The sequence below is a fragment of the Morchella sextelata genome (assembly GCF_020137385.1).
Source record: "Morchella sextelata strain SCLS chromosome Unknown scls_16, whole genome shotgun sequence".
Classification (NCBI taxonomy): domain Eukaryota; kingdom Fungi; phylum Ascomycota; class Pezizomycetes; order Pezizales; family Morchellaceae; genus Morchella; species Morchella sextelata.
This window is the reverse complement of record NW_025408631.1, coordinates 190,283-211,596: the sequence shown is the minus strand read 5'-3', so window position 1 is coordinate 211,596 and position 21,314 is coordinate 190,283. Positions and strand designations below refer to the sequence as shown.

General features: G+C 45.2%; 5 protein-coding genes across 5 annotated transcripts; 2 read left to right on the top strand and 3 right to left on the bottom strand.

Moving 5' to 3' along the window:
• Nucleotides 1-891: 891 nt before the first annotated feature.
• On the bottom strand, nt 892-1,744 carry H6S33_003775 (uncharacterized protein; the record flags this gene model as incomplete). Its single annotated transcript, XM_044835529.1, has 4 exons — nt 892-1,181; nt 1,238-1,599; nt 1,648-1,688; nt 1,742-1,744. The coding sequence occupies 4 exons, from the start codon at nt 1,742-1,744 to the stop codon at nt 892-894; spliced, it is 696 nt and encodes a 231-aa protein (XP_044691309.1).
• A 1,478-nt stretch (nt 1,745-3,222) lies between these two features.
• On the top strand, nt 3,223-4,044 carry H6S33_003774 (uncharacterized protein; the record flags this gene model as incomplete). Its single annotated transcript, XM_044835528.1, has 1 exon — nt 3,223-4,044. The coding sequence occupies one exon, from the start codon at nt 3,223-3,225 to the stop codon at nt 4,042-4,044; it is 822 nt and encodes a 273-aa protein (XP_044691308.1).
• A 168-nt stretch (nt 4,045-4,212) lies between these two features.
• H6S33_003773 (uncharacterized protein) lies at nt 4,213-4,785 on the top strand (the record flags this gene model as incomplete). Its single annotated transcript, XM_044835527.1, has 1 exon — nt 4,213-4,785. One exon carries the CDS (start codon nt 4,213-4,215, stop codon nt 4,783-4,785), a length of 573 nt encoding a protein of 190 aa, XP_044691307.1.
• A 9,110-nt stretch (nt 4,786-13,895) lies between these two features.
• Nucleotides 13,896-17,878, bottom strand: H6S33_003772 (uncharacterized protein; the record flags this gene model as incomplete). The annotated part of the gene is made up of 3 exons (XM_044835525.1): nt 13,896-14,261; nt 14,319-17,428; nt 17,470-17,878. Coding segments are annotated over 3 exons (3,885 nt in total), but the record flags the coding sequence as incomplete, so codon positions are not given.
• A 60-nt stretch (nt 17,879-17,938) lies between these two features.
• Nucleotides 17,939-18,139, bottom strand: H6S33_003771 (uncharacterized protein; the record flags this gene model as incomplete). Its single annotated transcript, XM_044835514.1, has 1 exon — nt 17,939-18,139. A coding segment is annotated over one exon (201 nt), but the record flags the coding sequence as incomplete, so codon positions are not given.
• Nucleotides 18,140-21,314: the final 3,175 nt, after the last annotated feature.

Sequence of the window (21,314 nt, the reverse complement as noted above, 5' to 3'; positions counted from 1 at the left end):
AGCCAATTCTTGTAATCTCGTCACTGAGCACAGTACAGAGAGCCCTGTAGACATTATCTCTTCTAGTAAGTTGCAGAATCTCCCTCATCTGGTTAATAATGATCATCTTGTAGGCCGCTGGGGCTCTTCCCCTGTAACGGAGCCATTTCAACTGTCTGGTGTATGAGTACACACAGGGCCCGGTTACATGCTGAGAGTGATTGTTAGAGGCCAGTTGCACGGTGATATGCAAGTACCGGCAGTGTGGTTAGCTACCAGCTGTTAGAGTATCTACATTTCGGGCGCTAGGAAGGGGATCTATTCATGGGAGCAATGACTGACGAGTCTATGCCTCGCCAGTGACTAGAAGACCGGCCAGAGTGAAGCTCTGATCGTTCGGTGATCCTCTGTATCCTCTAAGCATTGTGAGTCCACCGAAGGGCAGGGACTATGCTAGGGAAGTCTACAATAAGCGAAAGCTCTACAGCAATGATTAAGCTTACACCTGAGCGGTAGCTCATTCATGTAGGTCCTCGGTTGTGTGGCAGTCAAGGCTGCAGGTGTTACAAAGGCTTTGACTAAGGGTGGTTGCCTTGGGTATCGGAAACACCTGCTGACACTTAGAGAAAAGCGGGGTAGCGGTGGTATTGTTTCCGGCACCGAGGAAAGGCCCACCGGAACTTAGTAAGGAGTTAGGAGCAGAGAATAGAATCCTTCGGAGTATAAGTACTCAGGTTCATTCTCGCCCTTCAGTCCTGTTCTCTTGAGTCTTCATCAGAAAGAAAAACCAAATTCTTATCGGTAGCAGAGCCCTTAAAGATTATTGAGTTTTAGCGATAGTATCTTTGAATAATCTGTAACCTGATTGTCTATCTTGCACGGCTGTCTCTATTCTATCCGATTCTATTTCTCTTAGAAAGGACCGCCGTTATATCCCCTGCGTGGTGGCATGATTGGTGAATCGGCTGAAGCCTTTTGAGCCTTTTGAGGGGTCGCAGGAGCCTTGGAACGAGCTTTTGCTGATTGGGGGGTATCGGATTCATCGTGGATAGTTGTGTCGCTTTCGGCGTCACTTTCTTCAGGATTACCAGTATATTCAAAGGGGGGTCGATCCGGAGCTGGGAGTTTGGAGATTTTGCATTCTTGCTCTTCTTGCAAGGTGGAGCTGGCTACCTCAAGGCTGGATATGCGTGGTTGAGAGCCTGTTTGGCCTTCAGGTACAGGAGAGGCTTCCGGAGAGATCCTGTATCGGCTCTACTAGCTCTGCTTGCGATTACTGGTACAACTGTTTGTGTTGCAGCAAGGATGGTGTGGCGGTCCTCGATTTGCTGTATGTATGCTTCGTATGCTGCTAGGAGAGCGACCGTGTCAAAGTCTTCGGAATCATTGATTTCAGAGTCCTGGGAGTCCTCTTCAACTGGAAGTGGTTCTTCGCCTCCCTCGAAATAGTTAAATGCTAGGACCAAGCAGTCCACGTATGCCTGTATGCTTTGAGAGGCTTGGGGAGCTTCCGGAAAGGCCTGGTCTTCGACTGCAGGTGCTTCTTCGATCGGAGTAGATGCTTCGACTAGAGGATTGACGAAGGCCAGAGGGGGTGCTATTGGGGTTGCGGTGGATTTGCTAATGTACGGACGTTTGTGTTCTCGTCAGTATTCGTCGGACGAATACCAAGCTGCAGGGCAATTGGAGAATTCTTCCAAAGGTCGAGGCTGTGTATAAATATGTGAGTGGTATGTATTTTGAGTTAGAAAGGTCAATGTACCATTTTATATATCCAGGGGTTGTATTCAAGTGAACCTTAGTTGAAATCCTGACCCTAGCTTAACTTGGGGGCATGGGGGAGTATCAAGAGTGAGAATGGCTTACTAGAAAGCTCCGCAAGTGTGGAGGGGGTTGCCTATATATTCTCCTAGATGAGGATCCTAAACTACGTCATATATCGAGTTGGTATTGTTTGCTGAAGTTGGGTCATGCTATATCACTCGGGTTGGTGTTTCGGGCCTTTTCAAAGGCCTAACCAACACAATTATGAGTTCAATAAGCCTAACCACCATGCATTAGGTCAGTTTTTGGTTTAGCGTGTGGAGAGATATTTGCCAATACTAAGTTGAGAAATCATTCGTGCCAAGTCATTGGAGCTTTTTGGATGGTCTTCAGAGCCCACCCGGACACCTCTGTGTTAGCGGTAACATCAAATATCAATCAACAATGAGATCACGATGCCCTTTCTGCATAAGGAGCTACGCAAGTCCTGACAGTTTCGATTGACATCTTTCAAGAGTCCATGCAGAGAACACAGTTGAATGGTACAACAGTCACCTTACACGTCGTGCCGAGGATTCGGTGAGCCTTGTAGAAGGCCTAGGAGAACTATATGGAAATGAATTGTTGAATATTGGGATCTTTTCCTTGGGTCCCATGGGCGTAGACCAAAGCGAGTCTGATAATGAGTCAAACGATGACACAGACTCGTTGACAGAACGAGACAGCATATTCAGATAAGCAACTACCATGTATGAGGATGCAGGGAAGCAACTGTTCCCCTCCACAGGATATTCCGAGAGCTCAGAGAGCCTTCTGTCCAACCCATGGCAACCTTTCAAGTCAGCAAAGGAGTTTGAATTATCACGTTGGTTCCTGCGATCCCATGTATCGCAGGGTCAAATAGACGATTTTTTTCGAGCAGCAGGCATAGGGAAACGCTCCTACCATAATGGAAAAGACTTCACATGCCACCTTGACGAGATGGTTTCTAGGGAAGGTTTAGGAAAAGAAAGTTGGATGCACTCAGAGGTCGAGTTGGGGGGCGAGAAGATTGCATATTATTATCGGGACCCTATGAGTGTGGTGCGATTTCTTCTGGGGCAACGTGCATTCAGAGAATCTTTAGTGTATGCCCCAACGATGGAGTACAATGGACTGGGCGAGCGAATGTACGGTGAAATGCATATGGCAGAATGATGGTGGGAGATGCAGGTCTGTAAAGCCCTCGTTAATGCTTACTGAGCCTTTTCTAATGGGGGTTAAGAATACTCTGCCAGAGCGATCAACAGTGGTACCAGTCATTTGCGCATCAGATGGAACGCACCTCACGAATTTGAGTGGTGACAAGAAGGCCTCGCCTGTTTACTTAACCATTGGAAATATCACTTCAGAAATACGCAATAAACCCTCCAGTTTTGCATTCATACTTCATGCTCTTTTACCGGTTCCACGGAAATTGGGAGTACGCGCAAATGAACAATGTCGAGAGAACAGATGGCCATTCACAAAGTTTTAGGAGAGGTTTTGGAAGGCCTTCAGGGCCCTGCACAAAAGGGTGAGCTTATAGCGTGCGCTTTTGGCTATGATCGCCTGTGTTTCCCTATACTATGTGCCTGGATTGCGGATCAGCCAGAACACGCCTCGCTACAAAATATCAACAATCATGCCTGCCCAAAATATGAGGTTGATTTCAAAGGCTTGGGAAGCCTTCACGAAAGCCCGCTACGGATTCAGGAGCGATATTTTGAGATCGTAAAGGAATATGAGGATAATAGGTCTAACGCAGCACCCGTGGAATACCTTGTATCAAAGTCTCTAAAGACCCTCTACAATGCCTTTTGGGCCTTGCCGAGGACCAGCACCTATGATCTACACAAGCCGGACATACTAAACAATATCTACTTGAGACTATTGAAACACATGATGGAGTGGGTTCAGGGGTTTCTTAAGAAACACAATCGAATAAAGGAGTTTGATCAAGCTTGGTCCTCTATCGGGCCTTATCCAGGGCTCGCTGTGCCCAACAAAGCGTATCGAGTAACTACACAGTGGCATGGTAAAGAAATGCGACATCTTGGCCGCATAGTTTTGGGAGCCTTTGCGGTGGCTTTACAAGCCCCTCTAATGGCGGCATGGAAAGACTTTAGTAGAGCTTTGCAGTGTGTACGAGCGTTGATTGACTTCCACTTTATTGCACAGTATACAACCCACACAAAGAAGACTCTAGAGTATCCGCAAAGCTATTTCGAAGACTTCCACAAGCATAAAGATGTATTTCTCGAATTCCGAGCCTATAAATGAATGAGGAAGGACGCCAAGGATCGAACAAAAGCACTACAAGGCTCCGGAAGCCTTTAGAGAGGCTTAGAAGAGCTTCAAGAGATTCGGGAGTGGTCCCATTTCAATTTCATTAAAATGCATCTACTATTATACTTTAGAGAGCATGTGGAGCGATTCCGAAATATACCCATGTTCTCAACGCATGTCAGTGAGTTGGCTCATCGGCAGCAAATTAAGATGAGTTACGCTGCTTCGAATAAGATAGATGCGACGGTCCAGATTCTTGATTACCACTCAATGCATATGGTGATGGAGATGAGAGTGTTGAATTTGAAAGATATTGTTTTCTCCCTGCCCGAGCATTATGAGGGCCTGCCGAGGCATCGAGAAAGCTTGAGAGACCTGTTGGAGATTTTCAAAAATGAAGACCGACAAAGAGGAGGCAGTGAGCGATTGCTGGTCGGTGATGCACAACAGAGACCTAAGATGACGATGGCGGACAATTCGGTGAATAGGTTATTTGATATCGCAGACATTATCAAGATGAACAGAACTACACTCCCCAGAGCTTTATCGGAATGTGGTCATGGACTACAACAGGAAGAAGGAGTCTTATTGAGCCTTTTTGGCTACACAGTGAGGTGGTTCAAATACCTGCAGGTGCCAGTATCAGTATTCCAAAAGAGTGATAGCTACGAGATACATAACATACGATATACTGGAGAGGCTTTGTTCAGGAAAAGGGCAGTTCGGAATGATTGAGCTGGGATTAAGGTAGCTACTACGGACCCCTGAGGAGAATTTCAGGGACGTTTACTAGGGCACCTAAGGCAATATTCACACTACGTGATATCATTACTAGAAAGACATATCAACTTTGCTTGGTTGAGCTGCTGGAGGCAAGGGATCGGGGCCTTCCTGAAGGCTCGCATGGACTTCTTAGAGTCGCGAGGTGCTTCCGGCAAAGATTTTGGATAATTGATACTCGGAGCGTCTTGGGAATGGCATATTTGTTCGAACTGGGGCAGGGATAATGGCTGGTAAACACTAGAGTAGATTCAAGAACTTGAAACCAATTCCATATATAAGGTTAACGAGGGCTTATGGAGCCGAGGCAAATGCTTCTAAAGACTAGTCTCTTAAATGATATATATATACACGAGCAATGTAAGATTCAACAGATAAGAAATCCAAGTGCTGGTAAAGGCTCAAGTAAAAGTCTTAGGTGTCAGGTTTTGTAACAAGCTGGGCGGCTTGAGAGATCTGGAGTAGCGTGAGGGGCTTTTTGGAAGGTTCGAGGGGCCTGTGATTTTAGTGGGAAGTGAGACGCCTAGAGAGAGGGGGAGTAGGGCCTGAAGAGCGTTTGGGAGAGCTCGAGAAGCCTGTAGACTTACAAGACGAGTCGGGCGTTGAGAGAGGTTGAGAGGGGCTCAAGAGGCTTTTTGGTAGGCTCGCGGAGCCTCTTGGGCGTGGTCTAAGGGTATCGAGTGGCTGGGAAGAGTTGTGGGGGGCCCACTGGGGTGTCTAGGAAGCCTTTTAGAAGGCTCGAGAAGCCTGGTTAAACAGGAAACAGGAGAGACTCGAAAAGAAATTGAGGCGGAGAGTTCTCCAGAGACTGCCAGGTTGCTCCGGAGGCTGAAAGAATTAGGCGAAGTGGTGAGGATACATGGGAGGGGTAGGGAGACTAGCTGTCTTGACATCAGCCTCTGGAGAAAAGGACAATCCCCCGGAGGTGGATGCGAGCTTGCTGATATTTTGTCTGACTTGTCGGTGAATTCAAGCATGCAGTGAATTTCGGTAGAGGCATTCTCGTTGAATATTTGAGGCATCGTGTCAGAAGATATTGTAGGCAGAGAGTTTTGAAATTGATTGATTAAGCTAAAAAATAATGTGCGATCAAGAGTAACTTTAAACTAAAACTCTAACAATCAAAACTTTGACTAAGTCTAATATCAATACCAACATTTAACAATATTTTGATTTGTTATCAATAGCAATTTACGCAAAAAGTAAATTTGCAGAAATCAATAAAAGAAAAAAGAAAAGTTCCCGATTTCAATAGAAAGAATAGGCAAAATACCCGAATCACCACTAACATCATTAGAGGGAAAAAGCAATGTCCTGGAATTCAATAGAAGGAAAAGGTAAGGTCTCTGAAACGTCACTAATATGATCAATAGAGGGAAAAAGCAATATTCCCGAATCGCTACTAACATCAATAGAGGGAAGAAGCAATTTCTCCGAATTCAATAGAGGGAAAAGCAAGATTCCCGAATCGTCAATAACATCAATAGAGGGAAGAAGCAATGTCCCCGATTTCAATAGAAAGAATAGGCAAAATACCCGAATCGCCACTAACATCAATAGAGGGAAAAAGCAATATCTCCGAATTCAATAGAAGGAAAAAGTTAGGTCCCCGAGTCGCCAATTATATCAATACAGAAAAAAAAAGCTGGTCCCCGATTTGTTGCTTATATCAACAAAAAATAATATTATCAAAATATTACTAATCAAAATATTACTAAGCAAACTACCAAGAAAAAGCAATCTAATAATACCTGGCCAATCAAAAACTTTAAATAACACATTTCATATCGGTATATCTATATACTTATTAGATAAAATATATTCGGTACTTTTATATCTTCAGAAGGTAAAATGATATATATTTAAAGTATAAATATATATACCAAACTATAACCACAACGAGTCTATTATAGTCCCGACTGTATTTACAAAGACACTACTCACAGTATATCGACGAGGATCGAATTACCATCTAGAGAGATTATGGATTTTTTAGCTCTGTTTAGGGAATTTGAAATACCGAACCATGAAGTGAAACCTAAGGTTAATTTTGTTTGTTCAATTATGCGAGATCTTTCTATTAATTTATGCTTAGTAAAATATGCTTGAGTAGTTATTCAGAAATTGCATCTAGAATTTGTTAAATTAGAACTATTATCAAATAATACTTATATTGCTTACCTAGAATACTTTTCCAATTCCAATTAAAATATTGTTTTCGGACAGTACAGAGAAAACAATTTAATAAACGATTAGCATATGCAATCATATTTGGTGGTTGTCAATGTGTAACTTTGGATCGTATTGTTTTCAATGTTCGTTCCTCTATATTTGCTCATCCTCATTCACCTACAGGTCTTTCCCAAGTTCTGAATCATCAAAGTGCAAGAGTTTTTGTTAACTCTAAAAATTAGATAGAAGAAAAGTTTACAAGTAATATAGTCTACAAAGAATTATTATTGTAATTTTCTAATAATATTTAATTAATTATTTCAGTAAATACTAATTATCGATTACAAATATTATTATTGAATTACAACTATAATTTTTCACATTCAACAGAATTGTAAAATGAAAACTTATATTGAATAAAAAATATTGTATACAGAATTTTCTTGCTTATATATTTTTTTGTGTTAAATAAAGAAAAAAGAATAAGAGTAGAGTTTTTTGGGTTCTGTAGCTGGCAACTAATGTATTTCAGCTAGCAACCAACTGCCACCTAGAAACCGGTCGCACACATGCGCGCTGGGGTTGGGGTTAGGGTTGGAGTTGAGGTTGGGGTGGTCGCGCCGGTTGCAACCATTCAAGCGGCTTCTGCCTACATATATAGATCATGTTGCGGTTCACAGCCTATATGAATAGATTATGTTGTAGTACGCTTGCTTAAATAGAGAGGTACCAGTAGCGTACATGTAGTTCCCCCCAAACTACTTCAACATCGGCCCCCTAAACCAATTCTCCCATCAATAGCAGACAGTAGCCGGCATGCATCATATGACTAGACAGTTGCTGGGAGAGTCAGAAAAACCCTTTCGAAAAATTCACTACCCAAAAGCCTAGTAGCTATGCCTGCACAAAACACCGATGCTAATTTCAAGAGTACCCAGAGATAATTTTTAAATTGTCCAGCCTGCGATCAGGTGTAACGGGGACTATGGGCGATGGAACTATGAAGCCAAGGAATACAACCGAGGCGAAGACGTGGACGTAGGAGGTTCGTGGACTATGGACTATGGGGCCGAAGGGTACTCCTAAGGCAAGAACGGGGACTGTGGACTATGGACTATGGATGGTTGTGTATACCGGGTAAACCCTATGACTTAGCTCAAACCAAATAGTATTCGTGACTGTAAAGTACAGAAGAAGAAGAAGAAGAAACTTATATTGCTTTGAAGTACAAGACTTATCGCACGCCGACCCGACCGCCTAAAACACGAACAAAACGAAAGAACGAAAGGAAAGAAAACAACAAACACAAACAAACAAACACGAACAAAAGCGAACACGAACGAACATCAACAAGAATAAGGAAATTCCGGAACGACACTCAACCAGAAACAACCCAACGACAAGGAGAAATAACATATCTCAGCGAACTCGGGCGCTGGATCCATCAGAACGAAGTAAAACCAAAGTTAAAAAGGTACAAAGGAAACCACCCTTTCCTAATCCCGTCCCTAATCATTTTCTTCCATCCCCTCTTCTAGGTCCGCCTCCGCTTCCGCCGACTCGTACCACTTCGAGAGTTGAGAGTTTTTTGCAAATTGTAAGATAAGGTCCGTTTTCAAGTTTGTAAACATCCAGTTTTCCCAGGTCATCGCTCCGGGGATCTTTTCTATCAGAGGGGCGCGGATTCGAGCCCACGCTAGGCATTCCATAAGTGTGTGTTTCGCTGAGTTTTCCATACCACACTGGCATGGTTCGGGGTCTGTATATACCGCGTGTTTATCGATTCGGGTAGTTTGGCACCGGATTCGAAAAACGTTTTTCGCTTCCGCTAGGGTGAGTTTCGCAATCTTGGAAGGGGGGCGGAAATCCCCCCGATGATGGTAGTCCGGTATTGGTTGCGTATTCCATTCTTCCAACAGGTGGTCGCGTAGTAGTTTGTTTTGATTCCACTTGTCTCTCGCATTTCCGGGGGTTTGATATGGGAGTAGGAGGGAAGCGATTCGGTGTAGGCCTGTCCCTTTGATGTTTGCTTCTCTGTATGGGAGGAGCTCGATTAGGGATTCATTGTTAGGGTGGGTTGCCTCGGTGCAGAGTATTCTGGTTCCGTACTTTCTTGAGCGATATGTTAGGAGGTGTTCTAGGGGGGGTAGTCCTGCTTCTCGGAGGAGTTTAGCTCTCTTGGTCCATCGAGGTAGGCCCGTGATGATCCGGACAGCTTCGTTGTATAGTGGTTCTAGCGATCTAATGATGTGGTCTGCGCCAGTCCACCAAGCCTCAGATCCGTAGAGCAGGCTTGGAAGGAAGCCCTGTGTTATTAGGTGATGAACTGTCTTGACTGTTATCCCTGGCTGGCGGGCGGTGTTTCGGATTTGGTGGAGGGCTTTTAGGCCTTTTGCGATTGCTGCTTCGATATGGGGCCGGAAGGAGAGGGTTGGATCTATCCAGACTCCTACGTATTTCAGCCTCTCCTTGGGGTATATATCGATGTTGTTAACTTTGACTGGAAGTCGTGGTTGTTGTATGGATGATGTGGTGGGCCGGAAGAAGATCAGATCGGATTTATCCGGATCGTATTTGATTTGGAGTGGCTCAGCTTTAATTAGTCTTTCTCTCATTCGTTCCTCCATTTTCTTGATTGTAAAGCCTGGTGTTTTGGATATTTGCACCAGCGCATCGTCATTGATGTAAGTTGTGTCCATCTCTTTTGGGCTGCTAGTTGGGTCCAGAATTACTCCGGCATAAATCATAAATAGTACCGGAGACATGGGGCTACCTTGCGGCACTCCAGAATCATAGGGCTGTGGTTCCTCTAGCTCATGGTTGAATTGGAACTGTAGTTTTCTGCCGGTGTTGAATTCCTTGCACCATTCTGTCAGATAGGTGGGGAATTTTTGTTGGTGCATGATTTCCGCGAGGAGTAGGTGATCGACACAATTGAATGCTCCTTGGATGTCGTTGGTTAGGATCGCTGGTCTATCTCGCCGGGTGGTTCAGGTGCTGTTTTTTAGTAGTAGGTTTTGTTGTATTGGTGTCAAGGTTCTCAGGAGGGCATCAATCGCCGAGATGGTTGGTCTTCCTCCGAATTGGTTTGCTGAGAGTGTGCCTAGGATTTCTCCAGCGGTGCAGAGTCTCTGGGCCACTATCTTCTCCAGGATTTTGCTGAAACATTGTAGAAGGGAAATGGGCCGGTAGGCTTTTGCTTCATGGTAATTTGCTTTACCGGGTTTCGGGATCGGGATACACTTAGCTATTTTCCATTCCGCTGGGTGTACACCGTGCCGGAGCATAGCGGAGAACATGTCTTGGATTAGAGTTGTATTTGCTTTGACTATAGCTTTGATAAAGGTATGAGGGATGCCATCCGGGCCGGTCGCCGAGTGCGCTGGGCAGGAGTCGATTGCTTTGTTAAGTTCTTCGGGGGTGACTATGTCGAAGGTGTTGCTAAGGTCAAAAGAGGGGGGTCTAATGTTCAAGGGGGGATGGTCGGGGGACGTCCGTTTCGAGGGGAAGAGTTGGGCTCTTAGAGCTTGACACTTCTCCGCAAACGTTTCTTCACCTTGTATGGTTGGTATGATTGTGTCTCGTCTCTTTCCTGCGCTTAGGATTCTCCAGACTTCACTACCTTTCGCCTCGTTCATCGTCTTTTCCCGCTGGTCCGCTTTTGCTTTCCGGATCATGACTGTCCATTCTCTGCAAGCCTTCCGGTGTTCCTCCACGTGATTGGATTTCCTTGTATTTCTCGCCTTCCTTTCTGCTGCGTTTACCCTTGCCTTCATCTGTTTCATCTCATCTGACCACCAGGAGTTGGCTCTTACCCCCTCCTTCGAGAGTGGTGTTACTATGCTGACTGTTGATCTAACCAGTTCTAGGAAGAAATCGACAGTTTGTTCCGTATGTTCCTTGGTTTCCCATGCCTCTCCAGGGATTGAGATGTTTGACATGTGGTTCTCCAATAGCTTCCAGTCTGTTTGTCGCCACATTCGTCTTGGTACAAAAGGTGGTTTTTCCAGGTGTAAGTGGACGGAGGTTCTCCCGTGGTCTGAGCCCGCTCCGTAGGGTTCAGTACTCCATCGTAGGTTATGGTCGAGTATTGGGCCTTTTACAAATGCAAGGTCGATGGTTGTGGGCCTTTTCCCTCTGTCTCTGGGGAAGTGCGTAAAGACGCCTGGTTCGTTCAGGAGGGTCAGTTTTTGTCGGGTTATCCATCGTTTTAACCGTGCCCCGTTGACCCGGTCTGCTCGAATGTTGTTTCTGTACTCATGTGAATTTACTCCGTACCACATCTGATGATGGCAGTTGAAGTCTCCCATTACTAGACAGTTATCAAGGGTTTGGATTGTACTTGCTATTTGGGCGAAGGGGCCACTTCGGCCTGGGGAGTATATGTTTAGGATTTGGGTTTTTTTGGTTTGGATTTCTACCGTAATCGATACTATGAAATTATCGTGTGTGTAGTGGTGTTTTGGTTTGAGATTGGCATCTTTGCGGACGTATGTTGCACATTTTGTATTGGTGTTGCTGGCCGTAAAAATATAAAAGAGATTTGATTCTGGTGGGTATCCCTCTGCTGAGGTCCATGGTTCTTGTAATAATAGGAAATAAATACTAGAGTCTGTTTCCGCTTCTTCTACCGCCGCCTTGGTTATGAGTTCGCTCCGTGCACAATTGAGTTGGTGTGCGAGCGCGGTGGTTCGAGGCCTAAGCATTATTTGTCATGGGTTGGTCGTCTTCGGGAACGGGTGTGGCTCCGACTGGGGCGGTGGCTGGTACTTGAACTATTGGGAGCAGCTCTTGGACGGGTGCGGCCGGTGGGTCTTGAGCGGGTGGGGCATTTTCCTTCCCTTTATTGAGGAATCGGCGTTTGGCTCTCTCGGGGCATGCTGGGTCGGAGGCCTTATGAGCTCCTTTACAGTTCAGACATCTGATTGGAGTGTGGGTGCATCTATGTCCTCCCTGGCATTGATTGCATGGGTGGAAACTGGTAAGATGATCTCCGGCGCAGTGGCCGCATTTCCCATTGTTCTTACATTTCTCTTGGCGGTGGCCGTACTCGAGGCACTTTGCACACTGAGTATCCGGGAAGGTTGGAAGGAAGGCCTCGATATGGCAGCTTCGGTTGAAGAGAGATAGGAATTTAACTCCTAGTGTTTCCATTGTAATTTGTCCTGGGAGCGCGATGACCATTGACGAGTGGGTTTTCTCCATTCGAGTCTCTGCTCTGGAGATCCAGCGGGGAATCTGTGCAAGTTGGAAGTTCTCTCCATAGTTGCTTCTGATTTCTGATGCTACCAATTGTCCCGCCTCGAGGCCCTCCCCGACCGTTGTGGGAATTCCATGGAGGAGAAACTTTGACCATTTAGAGTTTGCGCGGATGACAGCGACCGGTACCTGTAGGGTGAGGAGGGCCTCCTCAATTTCTTTGGCATATTCCATTGCCTTTGTTGCAGGGGTGACGAACTTTGTTTCCAGGATGAAGTTGTCTTTGGGTGTTCTCCTTGCTGAAATGAAATAGCAGGATTCGTCCTGAATCCTTGCATTGACTAGGGTCCTGATCTCAGAGGGGTTGACGTCGGATGGGGCAGTGGTTTCAACAATGATCTCCCTGTTGATTTTGGTGTACTCTGGTTTGAAGATGGGGTCCGCTTTCGGCTTTGCGGACTTCTTTTTCCTCTCGACAACTTGGAAGTTTCCTTGGGCAGGACCGGGTGCCGAGGCCACGGCGGCCCAGGTGCCTGCTTTCCATCCACGGGGTGGGGCTTGTTGGGGGGGTGCGGGTGGGGGGGCCTGAGGGGCTGCCTGAGGCGCTGCTTGGGGAATTATTTGGGGGACCGCTGGAGGGGGCATTCTCTGTCCCTGCGGTTGTTGTTTTCGCTGTTGTTGCTGTTGTTGCTGTTGTTGGTTTTGTTGTGGTTGTTGCGGTTGCTGCGGTTGTGGCTGTTTGTTGAGGAGAAGATGGATCGCCGAGTGCATACTGGTGATCATAGTTGTCTGCGCCTCAATTTGATGCCTCAGTGTATCCACTGTTCTCCGGAGTGTGGTCGTTTGCTCTTCGAGGATTTCAATCCTGTCGGTGGGTGGGCAGATTCGGCTGGTGGCATGTCTAATGGCCCAGGTAATGTAATTCAGGTCCGTCTGGGTGTGCGTGTCCTGGGGGACAATGCTCGGGTAGAGGTAGTCGACTCTCGGTTGGTAGGGGTCGTTATAGTCGGATTCTGTTGCAAAGGTCGAGGAGAATTCTTGTTCCTGAGCTCCGGGTGGGGTTGGGTCGGGAACCTGAGTGTTCCTGTTCTGCGAGGGGGCTGTCCCTTGCTGGGAAGGCTGGGAAGACTGGGTAAAAAAGGACTGGAGCGAGGCTTGCTGCGACATGATTGAGTGTCCAGTTCTTCTGGCGGCGTAGAGTGATGTTTCGGATAGATTTCTTTTCCTTCCCTTCGGGAGGTCAAGACTAGAGAATTCTTCGCTAGAAGCCAGTTTCGTAGGTTTCTTTCGCTTGGAACAACAAAACGCGACCGTACGATCGGGGGCAAAGTGGCTCAGCCTGGTATGGTATACCAGGGTAAACCGAGAGGAGTAAAATAAAAGTGTTTTTAAGGCGAGGTTTGTTATCAGGGAGTTCTTTGCGAGCCTTAGCGAGCAAGTAGAATACAGAGGTTGCATAAAGAGAAAAAGAGAAAGAAAGAGAAACAAGAAATCACAAGACAACGCCCCCCTTATATATCCATACCCTATCCCAATGCTGACTCATACCCTCACATAACAGAAATAGAAAGAACATAATAGAAACTTGCTTCGCTAAACCCAACCACACTACATAATCCTTCTCCCTTGTACCCAGACAACTCACATAGCCAATCCGCCTAGCTGCCGTTACAGACCACTCCCCCCTCTACGGCCTACCTCCTGGTAGGCTTAGGCTTCCGTGGATATCGTTCGTGAAATCGTTTGACAATATCGGTCGAATGTTCGACATCCGACAATGGCTGCCACGAAGCTTCGTCATAACCGGCATACTTAACCAAGTATTCAAATCTTCCTCGACGATTCCTGGAATCCAAAATATTCTCGACTTCCCACTCCTCCTGTCCTTCAACTTCGACCGGCGGTGGTGGTAAATGTTGTTGTCCTGGTAAAGGATCGTTTGCTGCAGATGACAATAAAGAGACATGGAATACGGGATGAACTTTCATAGAACGAGGGAGTTCCAACTCATAGGCATAAGGATTAACGATCCGCTTCACGATATATGGTCCAATGCATTTCTAATCGAGTTTCTTCGAAGGGCGTTTAGTGAGGACATGGCGTGTTGATAAGAAAACTTTATCCCCCACACGATAGTGAGGTGCTGGAGTCCGACGTATATTGGCGGACTCTTTTTGAATCCTTTGCGCTCGAAATAATTCATCCTTTAGAAAATCCAATATATCCTTCATCTCCCTTGCAATACTATTGGCCTGATCCTCCGCTGTCGTCCTACCATGTTCCAAAGGACCAAAAGTCATTCTTGGATTCCTCCCTGAGTTGGCGTAAAATGGAGAGATTCTCGTCGTTTCCGAAGCATGGTTATTTGTTGCAAACTCGGCCATTGGCAACCATCGAACCCAGTCGTCCTGTTGATAAGAAACATAACTTCGCAGGTATTGTTCCATCACAGCATTGATTCTTTCCGTTTGTCCATCCGTCTGGGGGTGAAACGCTGTAGAGAACTTTGGCGATATTTCCAAACGATCGCAAAGGGACCTCCAGAATTCCGCAACAAATTGTGTTCCTCGATCAGATACCATAGTTTCAGGGAGTCCATGTAATTTCCAAACATTATTGATATACAACTTCGCTACTTCTTTTGAATCCGCCTCTTTAGTTGTAGGAATCAGATGTCGCATCTTGGTTAGTCGATCCACTACCACCAATATCGCGTTATATCCATCGCTTTCCAGAAGATCAGTAACGAAATCCACTGATACGTCCCTCCATGGTCCATCGGGTATTGGCATAGGTCGAAGTACCCCATAAGGTGCATTGCGTGGTGCCTTACTACGGGCACACACATTGCAATTCCTAACGTACTGGTCGACATATTTTCGCATCTGTGGCCAGTAGTACTCTCGATTCAGGAGTTCCAAAGTCTTCGCTCTGCCTGGATGGCCTGCCGATGGTTTGTCATGATGTTCCTTTAGGAGCCTTAGTCGAAGATCGTTGTCATCCGGTACATAGAGTGCGCCACGATAAAGTAGCCGACCGTTATTGTCTTCCGTGCATTCGGCAAGCGAAATCTTATTCGAGTGACGGACGCCGTTCCGAAGCATCACGAGTACTTTGTTCGGGAAACTGTCAACTTGATAAGCATTTGAAAACAACTCTTCTACAGTGGACATTCCTTCAGCGGATTCATTTGAAAAAGAACCCGCGAACAAACTTAGCTTTGAATCCAAATTTTTTCGCTTCAAAACCACCTGGCTTTGATGCGTCAACCGTTCATCCCCCTCTTTAGGTAGGTCACCCGACCTCCTAGTCAATGCATCCGGCTTTGCCCCTTGTTTCCCTGGTCTAAATTGAATGACGAAATCGAAACGTGAAAGAAATTCCGACCAACGGGCTTGTCGACGGTTTAATAGCTTTGTTGGCATGAAATATTCGAGATTCCTATGATCGCTGAGAACTTCGATTGGGAATTGTGCCCCTTCCAAATGATGTCGCCATTCCTCAAAACATCGTACAATTGCCAGAAGTTCTTTATCATAGATTTCATAGTTGCATTCCGCAGGGGAATGATTCTTTGAGAAGAAAGCAACTGGATGTAAAATTCCTTCATCATCACGTTGGGACAGGATTGCAGCAGAAACATAGTCGGATGCATCGGTTTCTATTACGATTTTCCGATTCGGATCAAAGTGCGCTAGTATGGGTGCCGTTGTGAACATCTTTTTCAATGTCTGGAATGCCTCCTCCCTCTCATCCGTCCATTCGAATTTAACATTTTTCTTGGTCAAAGCCGTAAGCGGAGCAACAATTTTTGAATATCCTAAAATAAAACGCCGATAGAAATTCGCAAATCCCAGGAATACTTGAACATCATGGAGATTCCTTGGTGTGGACCATTCCAAAACATCGACAACTTTCTTCGGGTCCATTCTATTCCCATCCGGGGGGGGAATAAGGCCGAGATACTTCGTTTCCTGGACCATAAATTCACATTTCTCAGGCTTAAGGTGAACATGATTTTCATCAAGTACCTTCAAAACTTTTTGAATGCGCTCTTTGTGTTCTGCCAGGGTTTCCGAGTAGATAAGAATATCATCTAGGTATGCTGTCACAAATTGGTCGAGGCATGGTCGTAAAATATCATTGATCCAATGTTGGAACGTGGCAGGGGCATTAGCTAATCCGAACGGCATTACAGTATACTCGAAATGTCCATAACGAGTCCTGAACGCCGTCTTCCATTCGTCTCCCTCGGCGACCCTGATTTGGTTATATCCCCAACGTAGATCCAGCTTAGTATAATATTGCGCTTTTGATAGCTTGGCCAGGGTTTCTTTTAACAATGGTAACGGATAGCGATTCTTAATCGTAATTGCATTAAGGCCTCTATAATCCACACAAAGCCGAAGAGTCCCATCACTTTTCTTTACGAATAGTATGGGTGCTCCCGCTGGCGACTCACTGGCTCGAATGAATCCCTTAGGTAGATTTTCGTCAAGGTATTCTCGTAGTGCTTTCAATTCAACCTGGGATAATCCATATGTCGGTCCGTACGGTGGTCGTTTACCTTCCTCCAATACGATCTCAATATCATGTGACGGTCGATGTGGTGGAAGGACTGAAGCATCATATTCTTGGAACATATGGAGACGATGGTGGAACTCCTTTGGTACTAGTTGCTTGACGTCGACGGTGGATTTCTCAACTGCTGAAGCGACAACAGTATGATGTTCTGGTAGAGGAATCGATATTCCATGGACAGTGACTGTCGTTCCACTGAGTGAACAGTGTTGACAACAGCTTTGAGAGTCAAAAACAAGTAAATTTTCCTTCGGCCGAATCGTAACATCGTGACGTCGCATCCAAGGTATTCCCATCACAATTGGATAGTGTCCCAGCTTCGTTACAAAACATGATGCAGTTTCCCGATGACCATGGATATCCAGCAACACATTGACAATATGAGTAATCTCTCCTGACTGGATAGGTCTTCCATCCATAACATCTACCTGGCGAGATTTCCTAAGGGGGGTCATTGCAAGATTGTTGTGACGTACGAAAGATTCATCGATAAAAGCATATCCTGATGCTTCAGTATCAATAAGAGCGTAGGTGGGAATAAAAGAGTCCGGATTCTGAGAGACCGAACAGGTAACAACAAAAGAGTCTTCGGACATCTTATCCTCAGACACAGCAGCAGCAGGGAGAACAGAAACAGGTGGCGGGGCTGGCCCCTTTGGTTTGCCATTTTTTACCAAAGGGGCTGACCTTTTAATGCCGGCTTTGGGGACCCATTTTCAAGTGGCCTCTCTCGCCAATTGCTAATGGAACGGGGATCTTGGGTGCGAGGAGCCAGGTAACGAGGCTTGGAGACATGGCGAGATTGGGTTTTAACTCTAGCGGCAGAGACGAAGACACGGGAGCGAAGATCGGCAATGGTGGCATTGGCTTGAACTTCCCAAGCGTTTGCAACAGAAGTGATGTGAAGAATCTCATCTTCAGCATCAGCGAGGTTCTCATCGACAATGGCGAGACTTTCCTGGTGTAGTGCCAGACGGAATCGAAGCTCTTCTTCTTCAGCCTTCGATTCCTCCAGCTCAATCTTCAAAGCAACGATAACCTCGTCGCGACCTCGGATGATCTCGGTAGAATCTTCCTGGTTATCGCACAAGGTTTGCTAAAAATCGGCAGCCTTTTCGTTGGCTGCTTCTAGTTCTGTGGTAAGGCCGGCAATGACCTCTTCCTGAGCCGTGTCGATAACGGGTTCTAGTGGCGCGGGGGTGTCAAGAGGCTTGGTGAGAGCCTCCAAACACTCAGCAATGAGACCATGAGCCTCCGTAAGTTCTTCGCCGAAGTCTATATCGGCTGGGAGGGGACCACAGGTGATCAGAAATTCTGAAAGACGCTGCAACAGCGTATCCTGAGTGGTGTCGGACATAGTCACGACCAGAGCTAAGCAAGGTGGTGTTGTATCGGTTGGCTGTAGAGGATGCAACCTAAGTGTAACGGGGACTATGGGCGATGGAACTATGAAGCCAAGGAATACAACCGAGGCGAAGACGTGGACGTAGGAGGTTCGTGGACTATGGACTATGGGGCTGAAGGGTACTCCTAAGGCAAGAACGGGGACTGTGGACTATGGACTATGGATGGTTGTACCTGGTCTAGTATACCGGGTAAACCCTATGACGTAGCGCAAAACAAATAGTATTCGCGACTGTAAAGTACAGAGATTGCATAAAGAGAAAAAGAGAAAGAAAGAGAAACAAGAAATCACAAGACAACGCCCCCCTTATATATCCATACCCTATCCCAATGCTGACTCATACCCTCACATAACAGAAACAGAAAGAACATAATAGAAACTTGCTTCGCTAAACCCAACCACACTATATAATCCTTCTCCCTTGTACCCAGACAACTCACATAGCCAATCCGCCTAGCTGCCGTTACATCAGGACTTCAGTAACAGGCCAGACCCCCGAAGAGCTGTTTGGGAACATCTCCTCCATTTTGCTACAGTTGCCAAAGAACTGAAACCTCAAGAAGCTAGAGATGCTCTTAAAAAGATAACAAATAGGAAGTCTTCTCGTATATTAATATTAATTTAAATTCTATATAAAAGGTAATACTTATAAATTCAATTAAGGATTTAAAAAAAAAACAGGGAGAAAGTAAGTTCTGCGGAATGGAGAGCTAGAAACCCTAAGAACGCTCAGCGGGCACCAGTCAAGGGTGCAACAAAGCTTAAAATTGAAAGAAATTGGAGGCGTTTATAGCCACGAGAGTTTTCAGAGGAAAAGCTAAACAAATTGCTTAATGAGAAAACGACGGAGTGGGATGCATAGAATTGAATGTATTAGTAGTGTTAAACTCAGACCGGGACATGATATATATATATAATTGGTAACTATATGGTTGTTAGTGGTCGCACGGGTTACAAAATGTTATAGTTTGCCCTATAAAGTAACTGAGAATTATGAAATATCTTCATTATCCATATTATTTATAGTGATATTTCCGACTGTTTTGACCTTTTTCCCTTTACACTTTTTCAATTTTTTTTCTCCCCCTTCACTGCCTTTGCTACCTTCTTACTATCTGATTCCTCTCTTGATTTCCTGAGCCATTCAACATATTCAGTAGTAATAACTCTCGCTTTGCTGAACTGTTTCTGATCGGTTGTTGCTGTTGATTTCTTAGCAATGGATTTCCGGAATTGGCTGTTAATATGGTCTCCAATCTCCTTTTCTGTAACAGTGATTTACAATTCCTTATTCAGGGCTTCTATGAAAGTGCACAACTCTTTGATATTTTCCGATCCAGCAGTATTTGCAAGTGCTAGGGCTCGATTGGTTGTGTAACGGGGGTCTCTTCTAAGAAAAATAGAATAGGAGAGAATAGAGACGGCCGTGCAAGATAAACAATCAGGTTGAGATTATTCAAAGATACTATCGCTAGAACTCAATAATCTTTAATGGCTCTGCTACTGATAAGAACTTCGTTTTCTTTCTGATGACCACTGGGGAGAACAGGACTGAAGGGCGAGAATAAGCCTGAGTACTTATACTCCGAAGACTTCTATTCTCTGCTCCTAACTTCTTACTAAGTTCCGGTGACGCCTTTCATCGGCTGTTGAAATAATACCACCGCTACAGCGCTTTTCCCAAAGCGCTAGCAGGTGTTTCCGATACCCAAGGCAACCACCCTTAGTTAAAGCATTTGTAACACCTGCAGCGTTGGTTGCCACACAACTGGGGCCTGCATGAATGAGCTGCGACTCGGGTGAAAGCTTAATCATTGCTGTAGAGCTTTCGCTTATTGTAGACTTCCTTGGCGTAGTCCCTGCCACTATCGGTGGACCTGCAATGCTCAGAGGATACAGAGGAGCACCGGAAAATCAGAGCTTCACTCTGACCGGTGTTCTAGTTACTGATGAGACATAGACTCGTCAGTTATCACTCCCATGAATAGATCCCCTTCCTATCGCCCAGAATGTAGCTACTCTAACAGCTGGTAGCTCACCACACTGTCGGTACTTACATATCACTGTGCAATTTGGTTCCAACAATAACTCTCAGCATGTAACCGGGCCCTGTGTATACTCATACACCAGACAGTTGAAATGGCTTCATTACAGGTTATCGCTCGTGCTATTCTGATTATGCGTGGAGTACTAGGGTCAGATACTGCAAAACTAATTGGCTTTTGCAGTTTAGGGGCGAATGAAAAGAATTGAGAACTCGACGACGGTTGAAAGGTTCAATACCGGCTTTGGCCCATGCAGCGAGGATGTTGCTTTTCGTGTACATCCGCCTTCTAACTTCAAATTGGTATCTATCATATGGTCAGCGATGATTCTATTTAAATGAGGTATTTAATTAATATACTTTGAAAAGGTCCCTTATTAAGTCCTGTGTCTCCACCTGAAGTTTCCATAGCCCGATTCAGAATATTGTTATAATGCTTCTGAAGTGGACTGAATAATCTAACTTCAAGTGGCTGTAAGTTATGTGTAGAGTTCGGAGGTAGACAAAAATGCATTATTTTATGAGACAAGCAATAATCAAAAAATTTCCAGGTCATATGTGATATGTGACTATCTAAAATCAATAGTCTCCATCGGCCTTTTGCTACAGTTGCAGTATATTTCTCGAAATTATCGACCAACCAATCCATTCCTAATTTAGAATCGGTCCAACCTTTTGGGGAATAGGCAAATGTAGCAACATCTCATTTCTCAGAGCTAAAATCAGCATACTAGCCTATATAGTGTGCAGCGCTTTGATTGGTTATCATCGACGGTATTGAAACTCCAGCTGCTGTTACAGATTCGATAACGGTAACTCACGCACGATTACCTGAATGGGTTAAGCGAGAATTTTTCTGACTGTTCCTGCAAATCACCTTGACCATTGCAGCCATCCCCATCATGAGTCCTTTCTCGTCCATATTGTATGATTCCTTAGGAAGAACGTGGTAAAGAGCAATTACTTGTTTCAATTAGTACAGATTAGTAAACATAATACCGGTAGTATAAACTGTAACTTGATAACCTATAATTCCCTTACTTTTTTGAAATAATCCTTTAGAAGCTCCAGATTGCTGGTAAT